Source organism: Dasypus novemcinctus, chromosome 19, assembly GCF_030445035.2.
Source record: "Dasypus novemcinctus isolate mDasNov1 chromosome 19, mDasNov1.1.hap2, whole genome shotgun sequence".
Classification (NCBI taxonomy): domain Eukaryota; kingdom Metazoa; phylum Chordata; class Mammalia; order Cingulata; family Dasypodidae; genus Dasypus; species Dasypus novemcinctus.
Genome location: NC_080691.1, coordinates 20,309,804 through 20,332,487, shown reverse-complemented (window position 1 = coordinate 20,332,487; position 22,684 = coordinate 20,309,804). Strand labels below are relative to the sequence as shown.

The following is a 22,684-nucleotide window of genomic DNA, read 5'->3' as shown; positions in this document are numbered from 1 at the left end:
TAACATTCCTTGTGATCTATTAACTTTAATTAAAAATAAATAAATAATTTTTAAAAATTTTTAGAAAGTAAAAAAATTTAAATAAAAAATAAAAAAGTAAAAAGAATAAGATTGATTGGCGCAAACTGATAAAGAAAATATTAAGCAAGTGGGCAAACAATATGAATAGCTGGACCATATTTTCTCTGAAAAAATTATATGTAATAAGCATGTGTCTAGTATGTAATATAAATGAGGGAGGGAAAATACCAGCTGAAGATGGAACTAGAAAATGACCTTGAATTAAAGGTTCAATGCGGATCAGCAGAATATCCCTGTCTACATATAATAACATGACTTTAAAATGCTGTTTGACCTAATGTAAGGGGGAAATGGAAAGCAGAAATGAGTTTATATGGCTATGAGTCTCTAAAAAAGAGTCTGGAGGCTGTCAGAAGGATTGCCCCTGTGCACAGCTGAGCAGAGTCTGGGAGACAGATGGAGTGGATGCAATCCCCAGGTGTTGGTTCCTTTGAGGGCTAAAGAGACCCACGGGTTCTGTGGTCATGGCAGACGGGGCTCACTGCCATGTCAGATGGCCCTTCTTTAGAGCTGGTGTTTCTGTGTGATGGAACTGGACTCAGATGGGATCTCTTTTCATAAGACTTTCACGCTACTTTACTGGAATTGTTGTTGGTGTTGGGGTTAAAATATATTTAGGGAATTTGAATCTCTGGACTGACAATAGGATAGCCAGGCCCAGAGCGTCAACAGACTCCAGCTCCTACAATCTGATTTATTGGACTCACCTCACTCAGCCAAGATGGAGTTGAAGAAGGACAACCACCACACCATGGAGCCTAGAGTGCCTACAGCTGAAAGCAGGAGGATTGCATCCAGTATCCATGTGGAATCTGAGCCTCTTCCTGACATAGAGGTGCAACAGACACAACCAATCCAAGGCCCACAGAGAAAAGGTGGCATTGGAATGGGAAAAGTGGACATGGTGGCTGATGGATATGGGGAATGGCAGGAAGAGATGAGATGTGGGGGCGCCTTTGGGACTTGGAGTTGCCCTGGATGGTGCTTCAGGGGCAATCACCGGACATTGTAAATCCTCCCAGGGCCCACTGGATGGAATGTGGGAGAGTATGGGCCATGATGTGGACCATTGACCATGAGGTGCAGAGATGCCCAGAGATGTACTTACCAAATGCAATGGATGTGTCATGATGAAGGGAGTGAGTGTTGCTGGGGGGGGGGGGGGAGTGGTGGAGTGGGGGTGGTGGGGTTGAATGGGACCTCATATAATTTTTTTTTTAATGTAATATTTTTACAAAATCAATAAAAATAAATAAATAAAAATAAATGAGGGAGGGAGGAAGGAGGGGGAGGAAGAGAGAAAGAAAGAGACTTGGATAAAGAGATGTCCATAGTCATAGGGACAGGGGAGAGTTACAGAGAGATATGAAGGATATGTAGCAAATTGTAAACAGAGGTTACTTATCCCTGCCAAAGGAGATACAGCAGGCAGGTGGAGGGGAAGGACTTTCACTTTTTACCCTTGTATTCTTCTGTATATTTTGGATATACTGCAAGAATCATGGATTGGCTTTCTAATTAATAAAAACAATATGAAAAAATATCTTTTGGTTTCAAAGTAATGCTAATTAATGTTTAATGCTACAGCTTAATTGAAAAGTTTTGATTCCCTTTCATTGACAAATATACCTCACTCATTCTCTAGAGAAAAAAACTGAAACACTTTAGGAATTAAATCAGTTCACATTAAAAATGTAAAAAATTTCTGTTATGTATTCTGAGGCTCAGAAGACGTCATATAAATGCCAACTATTATTAGATCATATATTTTTCTCTTTTGATATCACTTAATGATGTAGAAAGGCATTGATCAGATTTTTATAACATTCTTGGCCAGTCCATTATTACTGATACCATTAGACAGTTATTATCTACTATTCTATGTCTCAAGGTTTCTCCTTGGCCTTGTAAGGTAATTTCTCCAAGTCAAGTTTTAGCTTTTAGAAATGTAACTAACTGAAAAATTCTAGGACATTAATTCTTTACTCTGTAACCACACTACATTCAAAAAAAGATAATAAACACCAGTAAACTCATTACCTTGGTTGAATCATTAGTATATTAGAGCATGTACTCTTTTCAAAAATAACTTGCAAAGGCTGACTTTCTTGAAAACATAAATAATGAGTTCTTCTAATACCTTAAAAAGAATAAAGCAACCTGTTAATAATTTAATATGCAAGATGAACTGATGAAGTCTTTAAATCCCATAGCCAAGTTAGAATAGTAAAATAGGGGAGCGGATATGGTTCAAGTGTTTGAGAACCTGCTTCCTGCATGGGAGAATTCCGGGTTCGGTTCCCTGTGCCTCCTAAAAAAAAATACAAGCAAAATAAATGAAAAAAACAACTCAGGGGAGCCTAGTGGCTGAGTGGTTGAGTGCCACCTTCCCATATACAAGGTCCCAGGTTCAATCCCTGGGCTCTGGTACCTCAAAAAATTTTTAAAAAACAAAAAATAAAATATTAGGCAGGTGCACAGAACTTGGAGAGGCACTATTGCTTAGTGAAATGTGCTGATCGTCCCCTAGTGGACACCAAGCAACATGTCACGCCCTCTGCAATAAAGTACACAAATGACTTTTAAATACAGGTAGTTTCTTGAAGTATATGTAAAGTAGTGGTTGTCTACTACAGATCGTATATATAAATTCTCTTACAGTATCTTTCACCCAGGACTGATATTTTCAGATGGGACTTTTAAGAGTTAGACCTGAATATGTGGTCCATGAATTACTTTCCCCTGAGAAGAAGAGGGGGGGAGGAGTATAGAAATAATGGCTGTGGCCCTATGCGCCAGGTACTGTGCCTGCATCTTACATACATTAGCTCTGAGTCTTATGATGACCCTACGGGGGAGGTCCTTAATCTCAAGAGAGGAAACTACAGTTCAGTGAGGCTAAGTGACTTTTCAAGATTATACTGTTTTAATAAGTACAGATGGAATTTGAATATAAAGTTGAATATAGGACTCACGTAATAAAGTGAAACCCAGCATAATAATGTTGCAGTGAGAATGAAAAGGGCTCGCTGGAAACAGCATTTCTCAACTTATTTTTACCGAAGCAATAACATCAGCAACATTTAATAAATATTTATTGCACACCTACTATGTACCAGGCTGTATCAGGTAGCTTTTGCTGCATAATGAACTATTCCAAAACTTAGTGGCTCAAAACAACGAATGTTTTTCATTTCTCATGATTCCACTGAGTGATTCTTCTGTGGCTGAATGGTTCAGCTGTGGCTGCATGGTCTAGGATGACCTTACTCTCATGTCTGGGGTCTCAGTTGGATAACTGGGAGAGCTGGGAGTACTGGGATAGCTGAGGCCTCTCACACATGGTCTCTTATCCTCCAGGAGACTAGACTACACTTGTTCTCATGCTGGTGGAAAGGTTCTTGAGGCCTAGGCTTGGAAATTACACATCACTTCTAGAGTATTCAATTGTGGCAAAGCAAGTCTGAAGGCAGGTAGGAGTCAAGGGAGAGACTCCAGCTTTTGCAGGGAAAGACTGCAAATAATTTGTGATCATTTTTTTTCGATCTACCACCCAGGGACCATTTTAGGAACTGGAGACCAGCAGAGAACAAATCAATCAAAAATCTCTGTCCTCAACGAGATTACATTCTATTGGAGAGAGAGAGAGAGAGACAATAAGAAAATAAGCAAAACAACTGGTATACCATAAAATGATAAAGTGCCACAGAAGAAAAGGAAAGCAGAAAGGAGGTGAGGGAGTGCTGATGGTAGCAGAGAGCATTTTAAACAAGGACATCAAGGAAGCCCTCGTGTTAAAGATGGTATCTGAGCAAAGAACTAAAGGAGGTGAAAGAGTAAGCAATGCAGAAGAAGGAGCTTGCTAGGCAGAAGGAGACCCTGAGAAGGGAGCATGCCTGAGGCTTCTGAATCATGTAGGGCTTTATAGGCCATATAAGATTTGATTTTCACCCTGGGTAAAATAGGGAGCCATTTTGAGCACTGGAGTGACATAATCTGACTATCTACTTACCTACCTACCTAATTTTTTAAAAGGAAGTATGGGGGATTGAATCCAGGACCTTATGTGAGGCAGGCACTCAACCACTGAGCTACACCCACTCCTGACCATATTTTTAAAGGATCACTACTGTTTTCAAAGACCCAGAGTTCAAAAGTTGATGTACCTATTTTTAAAAATATTTTCAACTTAATTTTTAAAGAGTAGGTAATAAATGCACATGGTATAAACCCAAAAGATATCAAAGAGTAGACAGTAAATCACCCCAGTCTCCTCCCGAGTCAACACCTGTTAGCAGTTGCTTGGATATTCCTCAGAAATAGCATATATACATATATATATATGTATATATATGTACATTCATACTTTTATAATGAGTACTGGACTCCAGTAAATACTGGAATTTCTGAGGTTGTCTAATTGAGATACCCGCCTTTTCTCTTGGTCATCCCTGATGCTCCATGTCCTACTACTTGCTTCCTGCCCCTTTCTCCTGAGCAACACACCCTATGCTTTCAACCTCTACCTGTAATCCCACTGCTCCCTCATTTAACAAGGCCTGCCCATTTCCACCTGTTGGTAACCACGATGAGACCTTTCCCTGTTTGGTTATCTTGCCCCAAAAAACATTCTTTGTACCCTTTTTAAAGCTTTCTTTTTTTTTTTAAGATTTACTTATTTATTCCCCCACCCCCACCCCTCCGGGTTGTCTGTTTTCTGTGTCTATTTGCTGCATCTTCTTTGTCTGCTTCTGTTGTTGTCAGCGGCATGGGAATCTGTGTATCTTTTTGTTGCGTCATCTTGCTGTGTCAGTTCTCCGTGTGTGAGGCACCATTCCTGGACAGGCTGCACTTTCTTTGGCTCTGGGCGGCTCTCCTTATGAGGCTCCCCTACACAGGGGACACCCCTGTGTGGCAGGGCACTCCTTGTGTGCATCAGCACTGCTCCTGGGCCAGCTCCACACTGGTCAAGGAGGCCCGGGGTTTGAACCGCGGAACCCCCATGTGGTAGACAGATGCCCTAACCACCAGGCCAAGTCCACCACCCATTGAGGTACCTCTTAACTGTGGTTTTCCTAGTCTTCCAGTTTAAAACTTTTCCTTGAGAGGATGCAAATGGGGTAGAATTGTACAGGTCCTGTTTATTCTCTGGTCCCTTTATTAACTTCTGGGCTGCTCAAAGTACTAAACTGTGATGAGATAAAGAGTTTTCACCAGAATTTATTTCCTTCTTCAAAAAAGTCTTACTCTTAAGGGAAAAAAAAAAAAGCTGAACTAAAGAAAATGCTTAGTAATGTGGCTGACTTAAATCCTGGCCTTGTTTTCTCAGAGCAATAAATTAACAGCAGCCAGTCCACTGAGAAGCACTGCCTTATACCACCTTTTCCGGCCATGGAATACCAAATGCTATGAGGGACTTTTCCTTGCCACTTCATAAGCTCAATTTGGAACTTCCCTCAGTGAGTCCAGAGAATTCTTTCAGAACCTGCAGCATTACAGCTAAGGAACAACCATTATTCTTGAGATGTTACAGATGTGGAGTTTGAAATTTTAGAGGTCTGTTATACTTCAAATATCTTGTAAAGTATTCAAACGTTCCTCAAGCCCTTTGAGTTCACTATTAAGCCAGTTTTAAGTCATTAGCACAACTGGAGAGTGCCCTTTTAAAAAAACTTAAAACCCTGAAGTGGGATTCCAACTCTTCCCACAGCTCCTCATAAATATTCATGTATGAATGAATATTTTGTTTTCACTGGATAGCCCACTGCACTCCTCTTTTGGAAGTCCTTCTCTGTTGGAGAACTTTGTCTCCTTGAGCCAAGAAAGAACTATTAGCAGGTTGTCTGTGCTGCTAATAATTTCATGGCATATTCTTTAGAGACGACCACTGACTCATTTTCAGCAACTCTGGGACAGTGCAAAAAGAAATGTGGAGAATTGGTGGAATCATTAATAAGCAGGTAAACTATATTGGATGACAGAAAGTTAAATTTGAGTCATGAATGTAAAGAAATCCCTTTTTCCTGGTTATTTATAAATTTATTTAGCAGAGAAAACTCTCTGCTAAAATAGTTATAATTTTTTTGTATGCATGCAATTCTAATAGTAAGGCAAACAGAAAAATCATGTACTCTCAAGGAGTAAACTTAAGGCAGTTCATCAAAGTTTGTCAAGGTTAGTTCAGCATTATGAACCAACCCTGATACAGTGAGAGCATTCCTTTTTTCCATTAGCAGAGGCTAAATAATCTAAGAAATCACTGTCTGGGCTGTTTATGGTTAAATTTACAGCAATGCTAGTTTTTTTTTAGTAGCTTGTGTGTTTTTTCTTTTTTTTTAAAGATTTATTTTTTTCTTTTATTTATCCCCCTCCCCCAGATGGTTCTCTCATCTGTCTGCTAATTGTTTGCTTGCATCCTCCAGGAGGTACTGGGAACTGAACCTGAGACGGCCACATGAGATGTGAGTACCCAAAGGCCTGAGCCACATCTACTCCCTGTGGGCTGCGATGTCTGCTAGCTTGAGGCATCTGCTCATTGAGGTAGGGGCGGCAACCAGCAGGGGCAGCCTCTGTTTGTCTTCCTTTAGAGGCATCAGAACCCAAACTCAGGACCTCCCATGTGGTAGGTAGATGCCCAACTGGTTGAGCCACATCTCTTTCCCTAGTAGCTTGTGTGTATGTGTGTGTGTGTGTGTTTTAAAGATTTATTTTATGTATTTCTCCCTATTCCCTCACTTACACTTGCTGTGTCTATTCATCTTCCTTGTTTCTTCAGGAGGTGAACCCTGGACCTCCAATATGGGAGGGAGGCACCTAATTGCTTGAGCCACCTCTGTTCCCTACTTTGTGTGTCTCTCACTGTATTTTTCTTCATGTCTCTTGTCATGCCATCTTGTTGCATCAGCTTGCTGCGCCTGCCTGTCACTCAGCTCGCTGGCTTGCTTGTCTTCTTTAGGAGGCACTGGGAACCTCTGTTCCCTGCTTTGTTGTGTCTCTCATTGTTTTCCTTCTTGTGTCTATTGTTGCACCAGCATGCCATGCCTGCCCATCGCACCAGCTCACTGCCTTCTTTAAGAGGCGCTGGGAACTGAAACAGGGACCTCCCACATCATAGGTGGGAGTTCAATCACTTGAGCCACATCTGATTCCCAGTAGCTTGTGTTTTGGCAATTGCTTTCTACCACTGAAGAGAGCCAAAATAACTTCTCTGTCCTTAATTTCTTCCCAGAATCCATATCCTATATTTATAGCAGTTTATTGTATATCTCTACCTGGGTGATTTTTCTCAACTAAATTTGAATAATGTCCCTCCACAAGATTATTAATGTAAAATTGCAAGTAAAATTTTCTGAGCACATAGGTTTGGGGACTATAACTACTTAACTCAATTATGATAGCAGTGATGTAACCAGCTCTTTCTCCTAAGACTTCCCCCTTCTTTCCTGAACCATTCCTTCTCCCAGTGTGCAGCAGCCATGAGGTTTGGGTGGGACTGACTCTACTTCCAGGTCCAGGGGTGAGCCCTGACTGGAATAGACCAATTATTATAATTGTATCTCTTCTGCAATAGAGTTTAGTTCATGGGGCATATGGGAATCCCATATATATATAATTTTTTTTTTTTTTAATTTATTCCCCCTACCCCATTCCCCCTGTTGTCTGCTCTCTATGTCCATTCACTGTATGTTCTTCTGTGTCTGCTTGTATTCTCATTTAGGTAGGTCCAGCAACCAATCCTGGGACCTTCCAGAGCGGGAGAGAGGCGATTACTCTCTTGTGACACCTCAACTCCCTGTTCTGCTATGTCTTCTTATTTTCTCTCCTATGTCTCTTGTTGCATCATCTTGCTGCACCAGCTCTCCGTGTTGGCCAGTACTCCTGTGCAGGGCGACTTTTCTGCACTGGGTGGCATTCCTACATGGGGCGATATTTCCATTTCCCCCCTATATTTTTTTTAATGTAACATTTTGTGTAATCAATATATCTTTTAAAAATAAATTTAAAATATATTTTAAAAATTATAATTTAGTTCAGTTATGGCAATAAGCCAAGGCAGTTAGACAATGGCATTCCCCTAGCCACTAGGATTAGTTTAGGTTGGTCCCATCAGAGAAAGTCAAACACTTCTGTTCAACAAATGCCAAGAAAGCTCTCATTCCCGGGATGTGAATGAGGAAGGATATAATCCAGCTGATGGTGGACATCACCTTATTATTATAAGTGTAGTTGGCCTTGGACTAAAACTGACAAATGGAGGAGAGGAGAGTCAAGAGAACTGGAGTAAAAATGAAGCTGTAGCCTGGATCATGCATGACTAAAGCCTGACCTAACTCGGAAATTTTCATTTATATGAGCCAATATTCCTTTTAATTGTTTGGCCAGTTTAAGTTGGAATTTCTAGATCTTTGTTGTTGGTGTTGTTACTTGCAACCTAAAGCATCCTAATTCCTACAATTATCCTACAAAAACTGTTAAAAAAATTAAGATCACAAATATTTATTGGATGCTATTCTAATCAGGCCACTTGAAAGACACTTAAAGTGAAGATTTGGTTGTTTAAAATACAGCTGGAGGGAAGCAGATTTGGCTCAACAGATAGAGCATCCGCCTACCACATGGGAGGTCCAGGGTTCAAACCCAGGGCCTCCTGACCCGTGTGGTGAGCTGGCCCACGCACAGTACTGATGCACGTAAGGAGTGCTGTGCCACACCGGGGTGTCTCCCACGTAAGGGAGCCCCATGCACCCCATAAGGACAGCCGCCCAGTGTAAAAAAAGCACAGCCTGCCCAGGAGTGGTGCTACACACACGGAGAGCTGATGCCACAAGAAGATGCAACAAAAAGAGATGCAGATTCCCGGTCCCGCTGACAAGGATATAAGCGGACACAGAAGACCACACAGCAAATGGATACAGAGAGCAGACAACTGCGGAGGGGAAGGGGAGAGAAATAAAGGGAAAAAAAACCAAAACACTACAGCTGGAGGGAAGTGGCTGTGGCTCAATCAACTGGGCTCCCATCTACCATATGGGAAGCCCTGGATTCACGTCCTAGGGCCTCCCTGTGAAGGCAACTGGCCTGCACCCTATGCAGAGCGCTGACGGCCCGTGCAGAAAGCTGACAGCCTGTGCCCCATGTGGAGGGCTGACGGCCTAAGTAGTTGATGCAGTAAGATGATGCAACAAAGGGAGACAAGCAGACACAGAAGAACATACAGCAAATGGACACAGAGAAGAGCCAGCAAACAAGCCACAAGGAGGGGAATAAATAAAAATTTTTTTTTAAAGTTAAAAAAAAAACACAGCTGGAGAAAAGGAATGAGGATCACTGCAATAACAGCAGTCACCATCTACCCCATTTTACAGAGAAGAAGATGAAGGTTCAGGGAACTTATGTACTGTCACAAAGCTAATAAGAAGGACAGAAGAATTCACACCAATGTCTGTGTGACTCCAATGCTTGTTGTGCTTTTAATTTTAATCATGGCTTTTGCATGATTCTGCTGTTACATGAACTAAAAAGTTAAGAGAGAGGAAAAAACAATGCTAAGTCACTGACATTTTATAGAGAAAAAGTTAAGGAATACAATATAAATATAAACTGAAATTAAAATACGATTAAGATAAATATAAGATAAAATTAAGACAAATAAGATAAGTTGTCACTCTAAGATAATCTTCCATAAGACAATTCCACTACAGAAAAGATCTGGACTAAAATATCACAAGTACAAGATTTTTTAAAACATAAAATTCTACCTGTTAATGTCAAATAAAACAGCAATCATAATAAATAGATCTAGAACTAACACTTACAGAATGTGCCAGGCATTCTTCTAAACACTTTACAGGATAACTCTTTGAATCCTCACAACAACCCTAGGAAGCTTGTACTAACATTATCCCCATTTTATATATTAAGAACCTAAGGCATAGGAGCTGTAAAATAATTTGCCCAAGGTCACAAGAAAGAAAGGGTAGAACTGAATTCCCCCTAGACTTTGTGGGATCCAGAGTCCATGTTCTTAATCACTATGATATGAATATTTAAGTATGTTAAAATCCTGGGATTACAACATTTTAATATCTAGCATGCAAGGTTAAGAGCCAGAAAATCTGTTTTATGGCTTGGTGTAACAGAGAGAATGCAGGCTTTGGCTCTTCCTCCTGTGGGCCTGGACTCAAATCCAAACTCTGCTGCTTACTAGCCTTGAGACCTCGGGCCAGACACCACGCTTCCTTCAGCCCCAGACATAATAATACCTGCCTCCTCAAAGGAGGGAGGCATTGTACAGGTAAGCATTATTATTTTCTGTTCTTACCAAAGAGCATTTGTGGTTAAGTAAACCCACAATAAGCATTGTCACAGGATATCATCAAGTAGCCAGTTAGTTTCATTTTTTTATTTTTCTTTTTTTGTTTTTATTTTGCTTTTGCTTTTTTGTTTTTTGTTTCTTGTTTTTTGTTTTGGTTCTCTTTTTCTTTTTCTATGATTAGAACAACTAACTGTTTGCATTCAAATGGACATTTTTAAAAAACTTTTTTATGCAGGCAAAGCTCATACCACTGAGAAGTCAAAAAAGGAAAAAATTATTTTTTTCACTTTTTTTTAAGGAAGTAATTATTTAATACCAATTATTTCACATTACCTTTATGGTGACAAGTAAGATAATATTTTCCAAGTAACTATAATTTCCCTACCACAAAACCATGCGAATTCTGAGTAATAATGCAAATGTGATAGCTTGATAGATGCAGTTTGAATATTCTAAACATGAAAAATATTAAAGAAAAAACGCAATACTTTAAATTAGTTTTAATTACACCTACCATGTCTGCAGAAGAACTGAATAACTACTTTGCATTTATCAGATCTGGTGAATATTATGCACTTCTCTACATTTCTTTCAAGGGAATTCAGACATCTAAAGATGGGCAGAATTGACTGAAACACAAATATATGACAGAATAGCACACACTTAATATGGTTGTTTATTATTAAAAAGAAAACTAACAAAGAGTATGTATAACCATTAAGAGATTTGTCCTGCATAAAATTTAAACTAAGAGTTGAATATGAAACAGATGTTATGTCTTACATGACAAATATTTCTATAATACAAGAGAAAACCAAAGTCATTTATATTTACCTTCATTCCCAGTTTGCAATTTAAGTTCAATGTTGTGTTGTTATTATTCACAGCCACTGAGGTTGACCAATGATAATGTTGAAAAAACAAAGGAGAGAAGAGGATACATCCATATGCTGATCGACAAGAATTCACAGATCTTAGAGAAAGCTGAAAAAAAAAAAAAAAAGAGAAAAAGAAAAACAGTTATTTGGAGAAAAATCAACTTTCTTTAAGTGATAGTTCATTTCATTTACTCAAAATACCCATTATGTTAACATTACAATTAAGTGTGTTCAAAAAAGGCTTTGGGATGTTCACTATGCAGTGCAATATATGGTGTGTGTCGAATTTGTATCTGTATACACATAGCATTCATGTCAATATAGAATACATATATCTTATATTTTAGTGACCTACAGGGGCCAGATAGTTTAGTTAAATGGAGTGGCAGAGGATAATATGAAAGAGAGAAAAAGAGATTACATCAAATTGGCGGTCTCCCACACTGCCTACGAGGAGAAACCACAACTTGTCTTCAGCCAAAACTACTTCCTCTTAGGAAGGCAGTTCCAAAATTTTGAGGTCCTCTGATCTTTCAAGAGAAGCAGGAAATTCAAATTTGTATGTGGATTCTCTCAAAGTTTAAATGTTTGGAAATTATTTCAAAAATTACAAAAACACAATGTAGGCTCTATGGAAACACTACCACAGGCCATAGCCAGACTTTTGGCCACCCATTTGTGACTTCTGGTTTAAATCAATTATGTTTATCTACCTGATTTTCAAGTTTACTATGCAATAAATGTATTTAGATATATCAAATAAAGATGACCAGTTAAAGGGATAATTCCAATTTCTGGATTTCCTGGTTAACTTTCAGTGTGGACAAGGATCTTTAAACATCTCCTTTTATCTAAGTAGATGGCCTATTAGTTAATTTTCTTACTTACCCCTTTTTCAGATGGATCTAGCCACAGCTCATCACTAATTCGTGATAGCGCTTGGATTGCTTTCCCAAATACTATGGAGAAAAAGAAAGGTGCTGTTTACATTTTTTTTTTTCTCTAACAATAAAAACAAATCATGGGAAGGGCTGTGGCTCAATCAGTCGGGCTCCGGTCTACCATATGGGAGGCCCTCGGTTTGCATCCCAGGGCCTCCTTGTGAAGGCAGGCTGGCCTGCGCACTGAGGAGAGCTGGCATAGCAAGATGATGCAACAAATGGAGACAAGCAGATACAGAAAAAACACGCAGCGAATGGACACAGATAAGAGACAGCAAAGAATGGAACAAGCCTGAAGAGGGGGAATAAATAAATCTTTTTTAAAAAAAACAACAAATCATAGAGAAAATAAAAGAAAAAGTTAAAAAAAAAACCAAATCATAGAACTACTGTAGCTTTCAGAGGATTCAAGATAAATTCACACAATACTGTCATACACTAATATTACATTGCTTTAAGAAATATAGTATATAATACCCTTGGCAAAAGGCCAGACACATAGTAAAAGCTCAAAAAATTTGTAGAATGAGTGCATGAAATGATAAATTGCAACAAAATTCTTCCTTTCTGTATGTTTCCAGTGTTGCAAGGAGCCAATTTAAATACTAATGTATTTTAAAACTTGGTTTAAAGAAATGTATTTACAGGAAGCAGATGTGGCTCAAGCAACTGAGCTCCCACCTACCACATGGGAGATCCTGGGTTTGGTTCCTGGTGCCTCCTAGAGAAGACGAGCAAGATAGTGAGCTGGCACAATGGGCTGGTGCAGCAAGCTGACGCAACAAGATGACACAACAAAGGAAACACAAAGAGGAAACACAATGAGAGACACAACAAAGCAAGGAGTGGAGACAGTTTAAGCAATTGGGTGCTTCTTTCCCACATGTGATGTCCCAGGTTTGGTACCTGGTACCTCCTAAAGAGAAGAAGAGCAGACACAGAGCACACAAGAAATCGGCACAGAGACCAGATAGCTAGTGCAAACAACGAGGGGGGAGAATAAACAAAATAAATCTTAAAAAAAAAGTTTGAAAACTGAGAATGGAGAGGATGATTTGAATGGTTTTAATAACTTCACAGGGTTATCATTATGGCTCAGTGGTTGAGTGCTGGCTTCTCACATATGAGGTCCCGGGTTCAACCTCAGGCCTCCAGTTCCTCAAAAAAAAAAAAAAGTAATTAAAAAAAAAAAACTTCACAGAAGGCAATCAAAACAAGTTTTGAGGGAAGCAGATGTGGCTCAAGTGATAAGGCCTCCAACTACCATATGGGAGGACCAGGGTTTGATCCCCGGGGCCTCCTGGTGAAAAAGAAGAGAAAGCACGCCCGCGTGGTGAGCCAGTGCCCATGTGAGTGCCAGTGTGGTGAGCCAGTGCCTGCATGGTGAGCTGAGTGCCCGTGCAGCAAGCTGAGTGCCCACACAAGTGAGTCACACAGCAAGATGACACAACAAAAGAGAGACAAAGGCAATAGTCAAGGTGAAGCAAAGCAGAGACCAGGAACTGAGGTGGCGCAATTGATAGGGAACTTCTCTCCACATCAAAGGTCCCCAGGATTGAATCCCAATAAATCCTAGAGGAGAAAGATGAGAAGTGAAGACAAAAAGAGAAATAGATACAGAAGATCACCCAGTGAATGGACAGAAAACAGCAGAAACAGCAAGGTGGGGTGTTAGGGGAAGGAAAAAAAGTTTTAACAACAAAAAAGAAACAAACAAAAAAAGTTTTGAGAGATAAATTAGGGGTAGTTGAGATACATCTCTGACATTTGAGGGTATCATGGAAGACACCACAATTTCCTACCAAACACATTAGGTGCCCTGTCAGAAAGAAAGGCTAGGGATGGATGACATATTTGTCCAACCTGGTAGGACAATCTTAATGTTATGAATTATGACTAAAAAGATGACAAAGAGATATGGAACACTATATTAGTCAGCCAAAGCGGTGCTGAAGCAAAATACCAGAAATTGTTAGGTTTTTATAAAGGGTATTTATTTGGGGTAGGAGCTTACAGATACCAGGCCATAAAGCATAAGTTACTTCCCTCACCAAAGTCTATTTTCACATGTTGGAGCAAGATGGCCACCGATAGCTGCAAGGGTTCAGGCTTCTTGGGTTCCTCTCTTCCAGAGTCTTGCTTCTCTCTCGGTTCAGGGTTCCTCTCTTCCCAGGGTTTGCTTCTTCCTGGGCTCAGGGTTGCTCTCTTTCTGGGGTTTGCTTCTGTTTCCTCTGTGAACTTACTTCCTAGGGCCCCAATCTAAGGCTTCAGCATCAAACGCCAACATCAAAAACCCTTAACTGGGAAGTGGATGTGGCTCAACTGATAGAGTATTCGCCTACCATATAGGAGGTCCAGGGCTTGAACCCAGGTACTCCTGGCCCACGTGATGAGCTGGCCCACGCACAGCGCTGCCGTGCACAAGGAGTGCCATGCCATACAGGGGAGCCCCACATGCAGGAATGCACCCCCTATTGAGCCGCCCAGCACAAAAAAAGTGCAGCCTGCCCATAAGTGGCGCCACACACATGGAGAGTTAACACAGCAAGATGACATAACAGAGACACAGATTCCCAGTGCTGCCAAGAATGCAAACGGATACAGAGATCAGACAACGGAGGGGGGGGTTTGGGGGGGAAGGGAAAGAAATAAACCTTTAAAAAAACAAACAAAAACCCTTAACTCTGTCCTTTGCCATATCTTTTATCTGTGAGTACCTACCCACCAAGGCGTGGGGACTCAAACCCTAATGACATGGCCCAATCAAAGCCCTAATCATAACTTAAATACACCCAGGTACAGACCAGATTACAAACAATCCAAAATCTATTTTTGGAATTCATAACCAAATCAAACTGCTACAAACACTACGCTGCAATTAAAGTGAATGGCCAGAAGTCACCCCAATCAAGACAGAAAAGGAAGATGCTTCAGAGTTCTGTCCTACTATAGCAGCTTTTTTTTTTTTAATCCCCCCCAGATGGCTCCCTTGTCTGTCTGCTCATTGTCTCTACTTGTTGTGTCTGCTCATTGTATCTGCTCATTATCTCCACTCATAGCCTGATCATCTTCTTTAGGAAGTACCGGAGCCTCCCATGTGGGAGGCGGGTACCAAACCGCTTGAGCCACATCCACTCCCTGTTAATTGCATCAGCTTGTTTTCTGTAGGAGGCACTGGGAATCGAACCTGGGACCTCCCATGTGGGAGGCGGGCACCCAACTGCTTGAGTCACATCCATTCCCCCATAGAAGCTTTGAAAACCAGTAAGAACTGGCAGAAACATCTTTCTCAAAGCTCCAGAAAAGTTACAGGATTGAAGTAACAAGGCAAACATTAAATCCAGGAAAGAGCTACTTATATGTGGCAGAATCTTGTGACACCCAGGCTGGCCACTCCCTCATCCCTGTACTCCCAGTATGGCTCTCTGGTCGCAGTTCCTGTTCTCTCATGCACATATTGGGAGCATGTATGTCTGGCCCAATCTGACTGGTGGTGGACTAAAGGACTTGCAGTCCCAGAACCTGCCGTATGTGTAGAAGGCTGCTCACACAGCTCTCCTACAAAATACAGTAAAAGAGCAGCCAAGCATCTGCCTGGGGTAAGAGATAATGGCTGTGGGACATATAGGGCAATGCCCAGGACAATGAGGAAATTGTTTCCTTGGGAAGAGAGAACATTTCTATCAGTGTAAATGGGAGAATTCCTACGGCCACATGTACATGCCCAAGACAAGAAGCATGCCCTGAAAGGACCAGTGAGGCCCCTATGTCCTTCCTCATTGTATAGATAAGCTCTGAAGGAGAGCACTTGCATAGGTCAACCTGAAAAGACTAGGAAAGGTATTTTCTTTTTTTCCTCCTCCTCCTTTTTCTTCTTTCTTTTTTTTTTTGTTAGCAATCAAGGAAAGTTCTGTCATAACCCTAGCTGGCTACAAATATAAGGAAAAGAAACCTCAGAGTCTAAATTCCAGTGATAACACATTAAAATATAGAAACATCTAGATTTCAAGCAAAGATTATAAAACATACAAAGAAGAGGAAGTGATGGCCCAGGCAAAGAAGAAAATTAAAACATTAGAAACTATCACTGAGGAGGAAGAGACCTGGGGCATACCAGACAAATACTTTTTAAAAAATGGTCCTAAATATGTTCAAAGAGCTAAAGGAAAACATAGACAAAGAACTAAAGGAAGTCAAGAAAATGTCAGATGAACACAAAAAGAACATCAATAGAGAGATGGAAATTATGAAAAGAAACCAGACCTGAAGACTACCCTAACAGAAATTAAAAATTCCTTGGAGGCATTCAACAGCAGTTTGGAGCTGGTAGAAGAAAGAATCAGAGAACCTGAAGATAAGAAAATTGAAATCATCCAGTCTGAGAAACAAAAGATGAAAGAATGAAGACAATTGAACAGGAGTGGTTCAAATGGTTGAGTGCCCACCTCCCACATGGGAGGTCCTGGACTCAGTTCCCAGTGCCTCTGACCAAAAACAAAAAAAACAAAGAAAACAATCAGGGAAGCAGATTTGGCTCAACTGATAGAGCATCCACCCACAACATGAGAGGTCCAGGGTTCAAACCCAGGGCCTCCTGACCCATGTGATGAGCTGGCCCATGCACAGCGCTGATGCAGGCAAGGAATGCCATGCCACGCAGGGGTGTCCCCCTGTAGGGGAGCCCCACACCCAAGGAGTGCGCCCCATAAGGAAAGCCGCCCCACACAAAAAAAGTGCAGCCTGCCCAGGAGTGGCGCCGCATACACAGAGAGCTAACGCAGCCAGAAGACGCAACGAAGAGACACAGATTCCCGGTGCCGCTGACAAAAATGCAAGCAGACACAGAAAAACACACAGCAAATGGACACAGAGCAGACAATGAGGAGGGGGGGAGGGGAGAGAAATAAATAAATAATAAATCTTAAAAAAAAAAGGAAAAAACAACTCAGGAAAGCCAATGTGGCTCAGTGGTTGAGTGCTGGCTTCCCACGTACAAGGTCCCGGGTTTAATCGCTAGCCCTTGGAACCACAAAAAAAAAAAAAAAAATTGGACAGAGCCTGAGGCACCTGTGGGACACAATCAAGTGGGCCTATATATGCTTTGTGGGAATCCTAGAAGGAGAAGAAAAAGAGAAAGGGGCAGAGAGATTATTCAAAGAAATAATGGTTGAAAACGTCCCAAATTGAACAAAAGACATGAATACACACATCCAAGATGCTCAGCAAACTCCAAACAGGATAAACCCAAATGGACTCATGCTGTGACATATAATCAAACTGTTGAATGTTAAAGATAGAATTCTGAAAGCCACAAGACAGAAGCAATGTGCTACATAGAAGGGAGCCTCAGTAAGATTAAGTACTGATTTCCCATCAGAAATCAGAGGCAAAACAGCAGTGAGGTTACATATTTAAAGAGCTAAAAACAAAAAAAGTGCCAACCAAGAATTCTATATATATATTTTAAACATTTATTTTATTATTTATTCCCCTTCCCCTGCTCTTTTGTGTCCATTTGCTATGTGTTCTTCTGTGTTCAACTTGCATTCTCGGCGGCACCGGGAATCTGTCCCTTTATTGTGTCATCTTGCTGCCTCAGCTCTCCGTGTGTGCAGCGCCACTCCTGGGTGGGCTGTGCTTTTTTTTCCACATAGGGCAGCTCTCCTTGTGGGGCGCACTCCTTGCACATGGGACTCCCCTACACGGGGGACACCCCTGCATGGCACAACACTCCTTGCATGCAGCAGCACTGCACGTGGGCCAGCTCATCACATGGGTCAGGACACCCTGGGGATCGAAGCCTGGACCTCCTCAATGGTAGACAGACACTCTATCAGTCGGGCCACAACCGCTTCCCAAGAATTCTATATTTTGTTTTTCAAAAATGTGGGAGAGATATATCTGAAAAGGGTTTAATATCCAGAATATAAAAGGAATTTTTGCAACTCAAAAATAAAACAACCCAATTTAAAAATGGAAATAATACTTGAATAGACATTTCCCCAAAGAAGATATACAATCGCAAACAAACACATGAAAAGATGTTCAGTGTCATTAGCCATCAGGGAGATGTAAATCAAAACCACAGTGAGAGACTATGTCAATCAACTAGAATGGCTACTACTAAAAAAATGGATACTAACAAGTGTTGAAGAGGATGTGGAGAAATAGAAACATTAATTGTTGGAAGGAATCTAAAATGGTGCAACTTCTGTGGAAGACAGTTTGGCGGTTCCACAGGAAGCTAAATATAGAACTGACTTATTGGTAAACAGATGTGGCTCAACCAATTGTGCTCCCACCTACCATATAGGAGGTCCAGGGTTCGATGCCCAGGGCAAGCTGGCCCACGTGGTGAGCTGGCCCAAGCGGTAATGCGGCTGTGCACAGAAGAGCCACCCTGAGTGAGAATGGCGCATTGGGTAGGAAAAGCTGCCCCATGCAGGATTGCCGGCCGACGCGGAAGGCTGGTGCAGCAAGATGACACAAGAGACAGAGGAGAGAAAATAAGAAGACGAAGCAGAACAAGGGAGTTGAGGTGGCGCAAGAGAGTAATCGCCTCTCCCCCACTCTGGAAGAGAATAAAAGCAGACACAAAATAACACACAACCAACTGCCTCATGATCTGGCAACCCCTCTACTAGAAATACATTCAGAACTGAGAGCAAGGATGCAAACTGACATCTGCACACCAATGTCTATAGTAGCATTATTCACAGTTGCCAAAAGATGGAAGCAATCCAAGTGTCCAACAGATGAATGAACAAAAAATGTGGTATATACATACAATGAAATATTGTTCAGCTGTAAAAAGGAATGAAGTTCTGATGCTTCCTATAACATGGATCAACCTTGAAAACATCATGTTGCGTGAAGTAAGCCAGACTCAAAAGGACAAATACTGTATGATCTGATGTATATGAAATAAGCATACTCTGTAAATTTATAAAGTTGGAAACTCAGCTACAGGTTACCAGGGGCTGGGTGTGGGAGGGGCACGGGGAATTAATGTTTAACCAGTACAGAGTTTCTGTTTGGGGTGATGGAATAGTTTTGGCAATGGATGAAGGTGATGGAAGCGAAACCTTGCAAATGGAATTAACACCACTTAATTGTATATTTGAAAAGGGATAAAAACGGAAGTTTTAGGTTATATATGTTATCACACAAAAAACAGTGAACTGTATAACACAGAGTGAACCTTGATGTAACCAGTGGGGTAAAGTTAATTGCATAATCATAATAATAGTTTTATCAATTGCAACAAAAATACCACACTAAAGCAAAATTAATTATAGGGAAAGCTGTGTGCGAGAGAGGGGTTTATATGGGAATACTGTACTTTCTGCATGATTTTTCTGTAAAACTACAACTGTTCTAATTTAAAAAAAAGAGAGAGAGAGATTAAGACATTCCCAGATAAATTAAAGCTAAGGGAGGGAGTTCATCTCCAGGAGACCAGCCCTATAGAGAAGCTAAAGAGAGTTCTGCAGATTGAAAGAACACTAAACATAACTCAAAGTCACATGAAGAAATAAGAATCTTCAGTAAGAGTGACGGCATGGGTAAATACAAATGCCGGTACTATTGTAGTTTTGGTTTGTAACTCCCCTTTTTACTTCCTACAGGATCCAAAAGGCAAGTGCATAAAATGTAATTATAAATCACTGGTTTTGGACTCATACTGTTTAAACATTCAATCTGTGAAAGAATGGAGTAAAGGTGAGGGATAGAGGGGTACAGGAACATAGAATATACCATTAAAGTTAAGGTTGGTATCTAAGCATACCAAAGTGGTATAAATTTAGAAAGTTAAATTTAAGCCCCATGTAAGGCACAGAGACAGAAATCAGCATACAGGCTGCCAGGGACAGGGGAGTAATACATAATGGATATAGGGTTTCTGTTTGGGAAAATAGGAAAGTTTTAGTAACAGAAGGTGGTGAAGAACCCAAGGACCAGCCATACTACTTGTGGTATATACGCCAGAGATTTTTGTTTGTGGACCCAAAGGAAGTGTTACAAAAATGTTTATTCAGGCGTTATTTGCCACGGTGAAACATTGGAAGCAACATAAGTGGCCAACTACAGGAGAAAGGATAATGAAATTGTGACTTATTAATACAATAGAATACTACATAGCAGAGGAATCAGTGACCTAGAGCAACATGAATAAATTTCAAAATCGTAAGTTGAGTTAAAAAAGCAAGTTGTGGCATTGTAGAATGATTTAGTGCAGTATGAAATTTTTAGACATTTAAATTTGCAAGAAGTTATATTTTATTATTTATGAACATATTCATCGGAGACCAACACAGCAACTTAAAGGCAGTGTTTACTTCTGTGGGGAGGGAAGAAGAGGATATATGGCCAGAGCTTGCTTTTGTAATTTCATTTCTTTGAAAAAGATGATGACTCGAGACAAATATGACAGATTATTAACCTCTCTTTAACATGGGTAGTGGGTACACGTGTGTCATATTGTTTATGTTTTCTGTATGTTTGCGATATTTCATAATATTTTTAAAAGACCAAAAAAAAAAAGGGTGAGGGGACTGCAACTGTGTAAATATTAATCATCCCACTGAATGGTATGCCTGGGAGCAGTTGAGATGGAACAGTTTGCTATGTATATTATGTTCCTTCAGTTAGGAAAAAAAAAGAATGAACAACTAAAGAGACAATGATAATTAAATGCATCACTTGATCCTGGATAAGATCTAATAAGGGGGTATGGGGGAAAGACCCAAAGGACATTTTTGGGACATTGAAAAAACTGAAATACACAGTGCATTTTATATCAATGTCCATTTTCTTGAATGTGATAATTGTACTTCAGATGATTACATAAGTGAATATCCTTGTTCTTAGGAAATAGGCATGGCAGCATTAAATACTCAAGGAGCATGATGTATACAACCTACATTTAAGTGTTCAGAATGAACTGATAAACAGATATGGATAGATAGATGGATGACTAGACTGATGATGGAGAGACAGAATGACAGGGCAACTGTGGCAAAAGGTTAAAATTGTGGATCTGGGTTTCTGGGGGGATAAAGGTATGCTGGACCTCCCTGCATGGGGTTTATACTATTTTTGTACAAGTCCAATTTGAAAGTATTTCAAAATTAAAAGGTAAGAAAAAAATGGATGGCCAGATCCATCCATGGAAAAGTATAAAGAAAGAAAAATAATTACAGAATATAAAATCAGATACAATGCTTAAAAACCACAAGTGTGTATACTGAGAAAAATAGGATATATATATATTAAAAAAAAAAAAGACAAGACATTTATCCATTTTTACCACTTCACATTCACCACTCTACCCTGGAGCTGCCTTAGACAGTCCTTACATGTATTCAAAGAATATCAGCACCTACTATTTCTTAAGTACAACCTAAGGCAATGGGGATACAGCAACGAACAAGAGAGATACAGTTCCTACTCTGTTGGCCTTCACTATCTAGGAGGGAAAAACAAAATTAAGCAATCATACAAATAATTACTTATCAACAACCTGAGGTACAGTCTGCACAACCGAAATTCCTAGTGCTCTGAGGAGCAACGGGGAACTTGTTCTTCCCTTTCCTGTTCATACCATTCCATAGATTACCTCAAAACCCGGGCAGCCAGCCCGCAACACGAGATTCCTTTGCTTTTCGACAGAGACGTTCTGGAATAACTTAGACTTTTAAAGAGTTATTAATAATAATTTTTTAAAAAATAGTCCCCGTACATTCCCATTTATTACTGATCTCTTTACATGCATTCCCATTTCATTCTAAAGAAACCCTACGAGGATAGTGCTGTTATTATTTCCATTTTACAGACAGAAAACCAAGCCTCAAAGGACTTAGTGTCTTGTCCAAAGTCATACATTAGGAAATGCTAGAATCTGGAGTCAAAACCAGATCTGTGCTTTCATCACAGCACTAAAATACTTTTATGGTCCAAGGCACTATTTTTTTCTTCCAACCCTTCCCCATTCAGTTCTTATCAGCCCCACTGTCTGTCTGGTTGGCGCGACTTCGTCACCTTAGGGACACCACCCTTATTAAATAGTATGCAAAAATGAAGGCGGGTGGGCCTTCATCCTCCCTTTAGAAGGGTAACAGGGCACTGGGGTCAGTCGGCGGGATGGTCGTCGTCAGATCTTGCAGCTGCGCATGAAGGCGAAGGGCAAGAAATAAAACCGTGTTACAGACGCCAATATACTCTTAAACGCTCCACCACCCCCCGCCGCGAAGGAAGGCAGAAAAGGCCGCTCCACCTTTCACCTGACTGCCATTCATCCCGCATTTCATCATGGTTACAAGCCCTAAAGACAGGCGTCGCAAAGCGCGCCTCAGTTCGACCGCCACAGGTGCCCGGATGCGACCCGGGGTTTTTCAAGCTCCTTAATCCCTCGCTCCGCCCTCACCTCCCTTGCCAGCGGCGAAGGACCTATGCGGGCCTCCGTACGG

General features: G+C 40.7%; 1 protein-coding gene across 3 annotated transcripts in view; it reads right to left on the bottom strand.

The window, feature by feature from the left end:
• The window catches only part of RAD9B (RAD9 checkpoint clamp component B), a 45,801-nt gene extending 23,140 nt beyond the window's left edge, over positions 1 to 22,661 (bottom strand). The window contains exons 1-5 of one of the 3 annotated variants that reach the window (XM_023585908.3): positions 22,499 to 22,661; positions 12,163 to 12,233; positions 11,231 to 11,380; positions 10,911 to 11,025; positions 2,122 to 2,221 (exon numbers count right to left, since the gene is read on the bottom strand). In XM_023585908.3, the coding sequence (XP_023441676.1) occupies positions 2,122 to 2,221; positions 10,911 to 11,025; positions 11,231 to 11,380; positions 12,163 to 12,233; positions 22,499 to 22,520 (458 nt within the window). In that variant the 5' untranslated portion in view covers positions 22,521 to 22,661. Of the gene's footprint in view, positions 1 to 2,121; positions 2,222 to 10,910; positions 11,026 to 11,230; positions 11,381 to 12,162; positions 12,234 to 22,491 lie in introns of all 3 variants that reach the window. The other 2 variants (XM_012521376.4, XM_023585909.3) reach the window with 2 other exon arrangements.
• Positions 22,662 to 22,684: the final 23 nt, after the last annotated feature.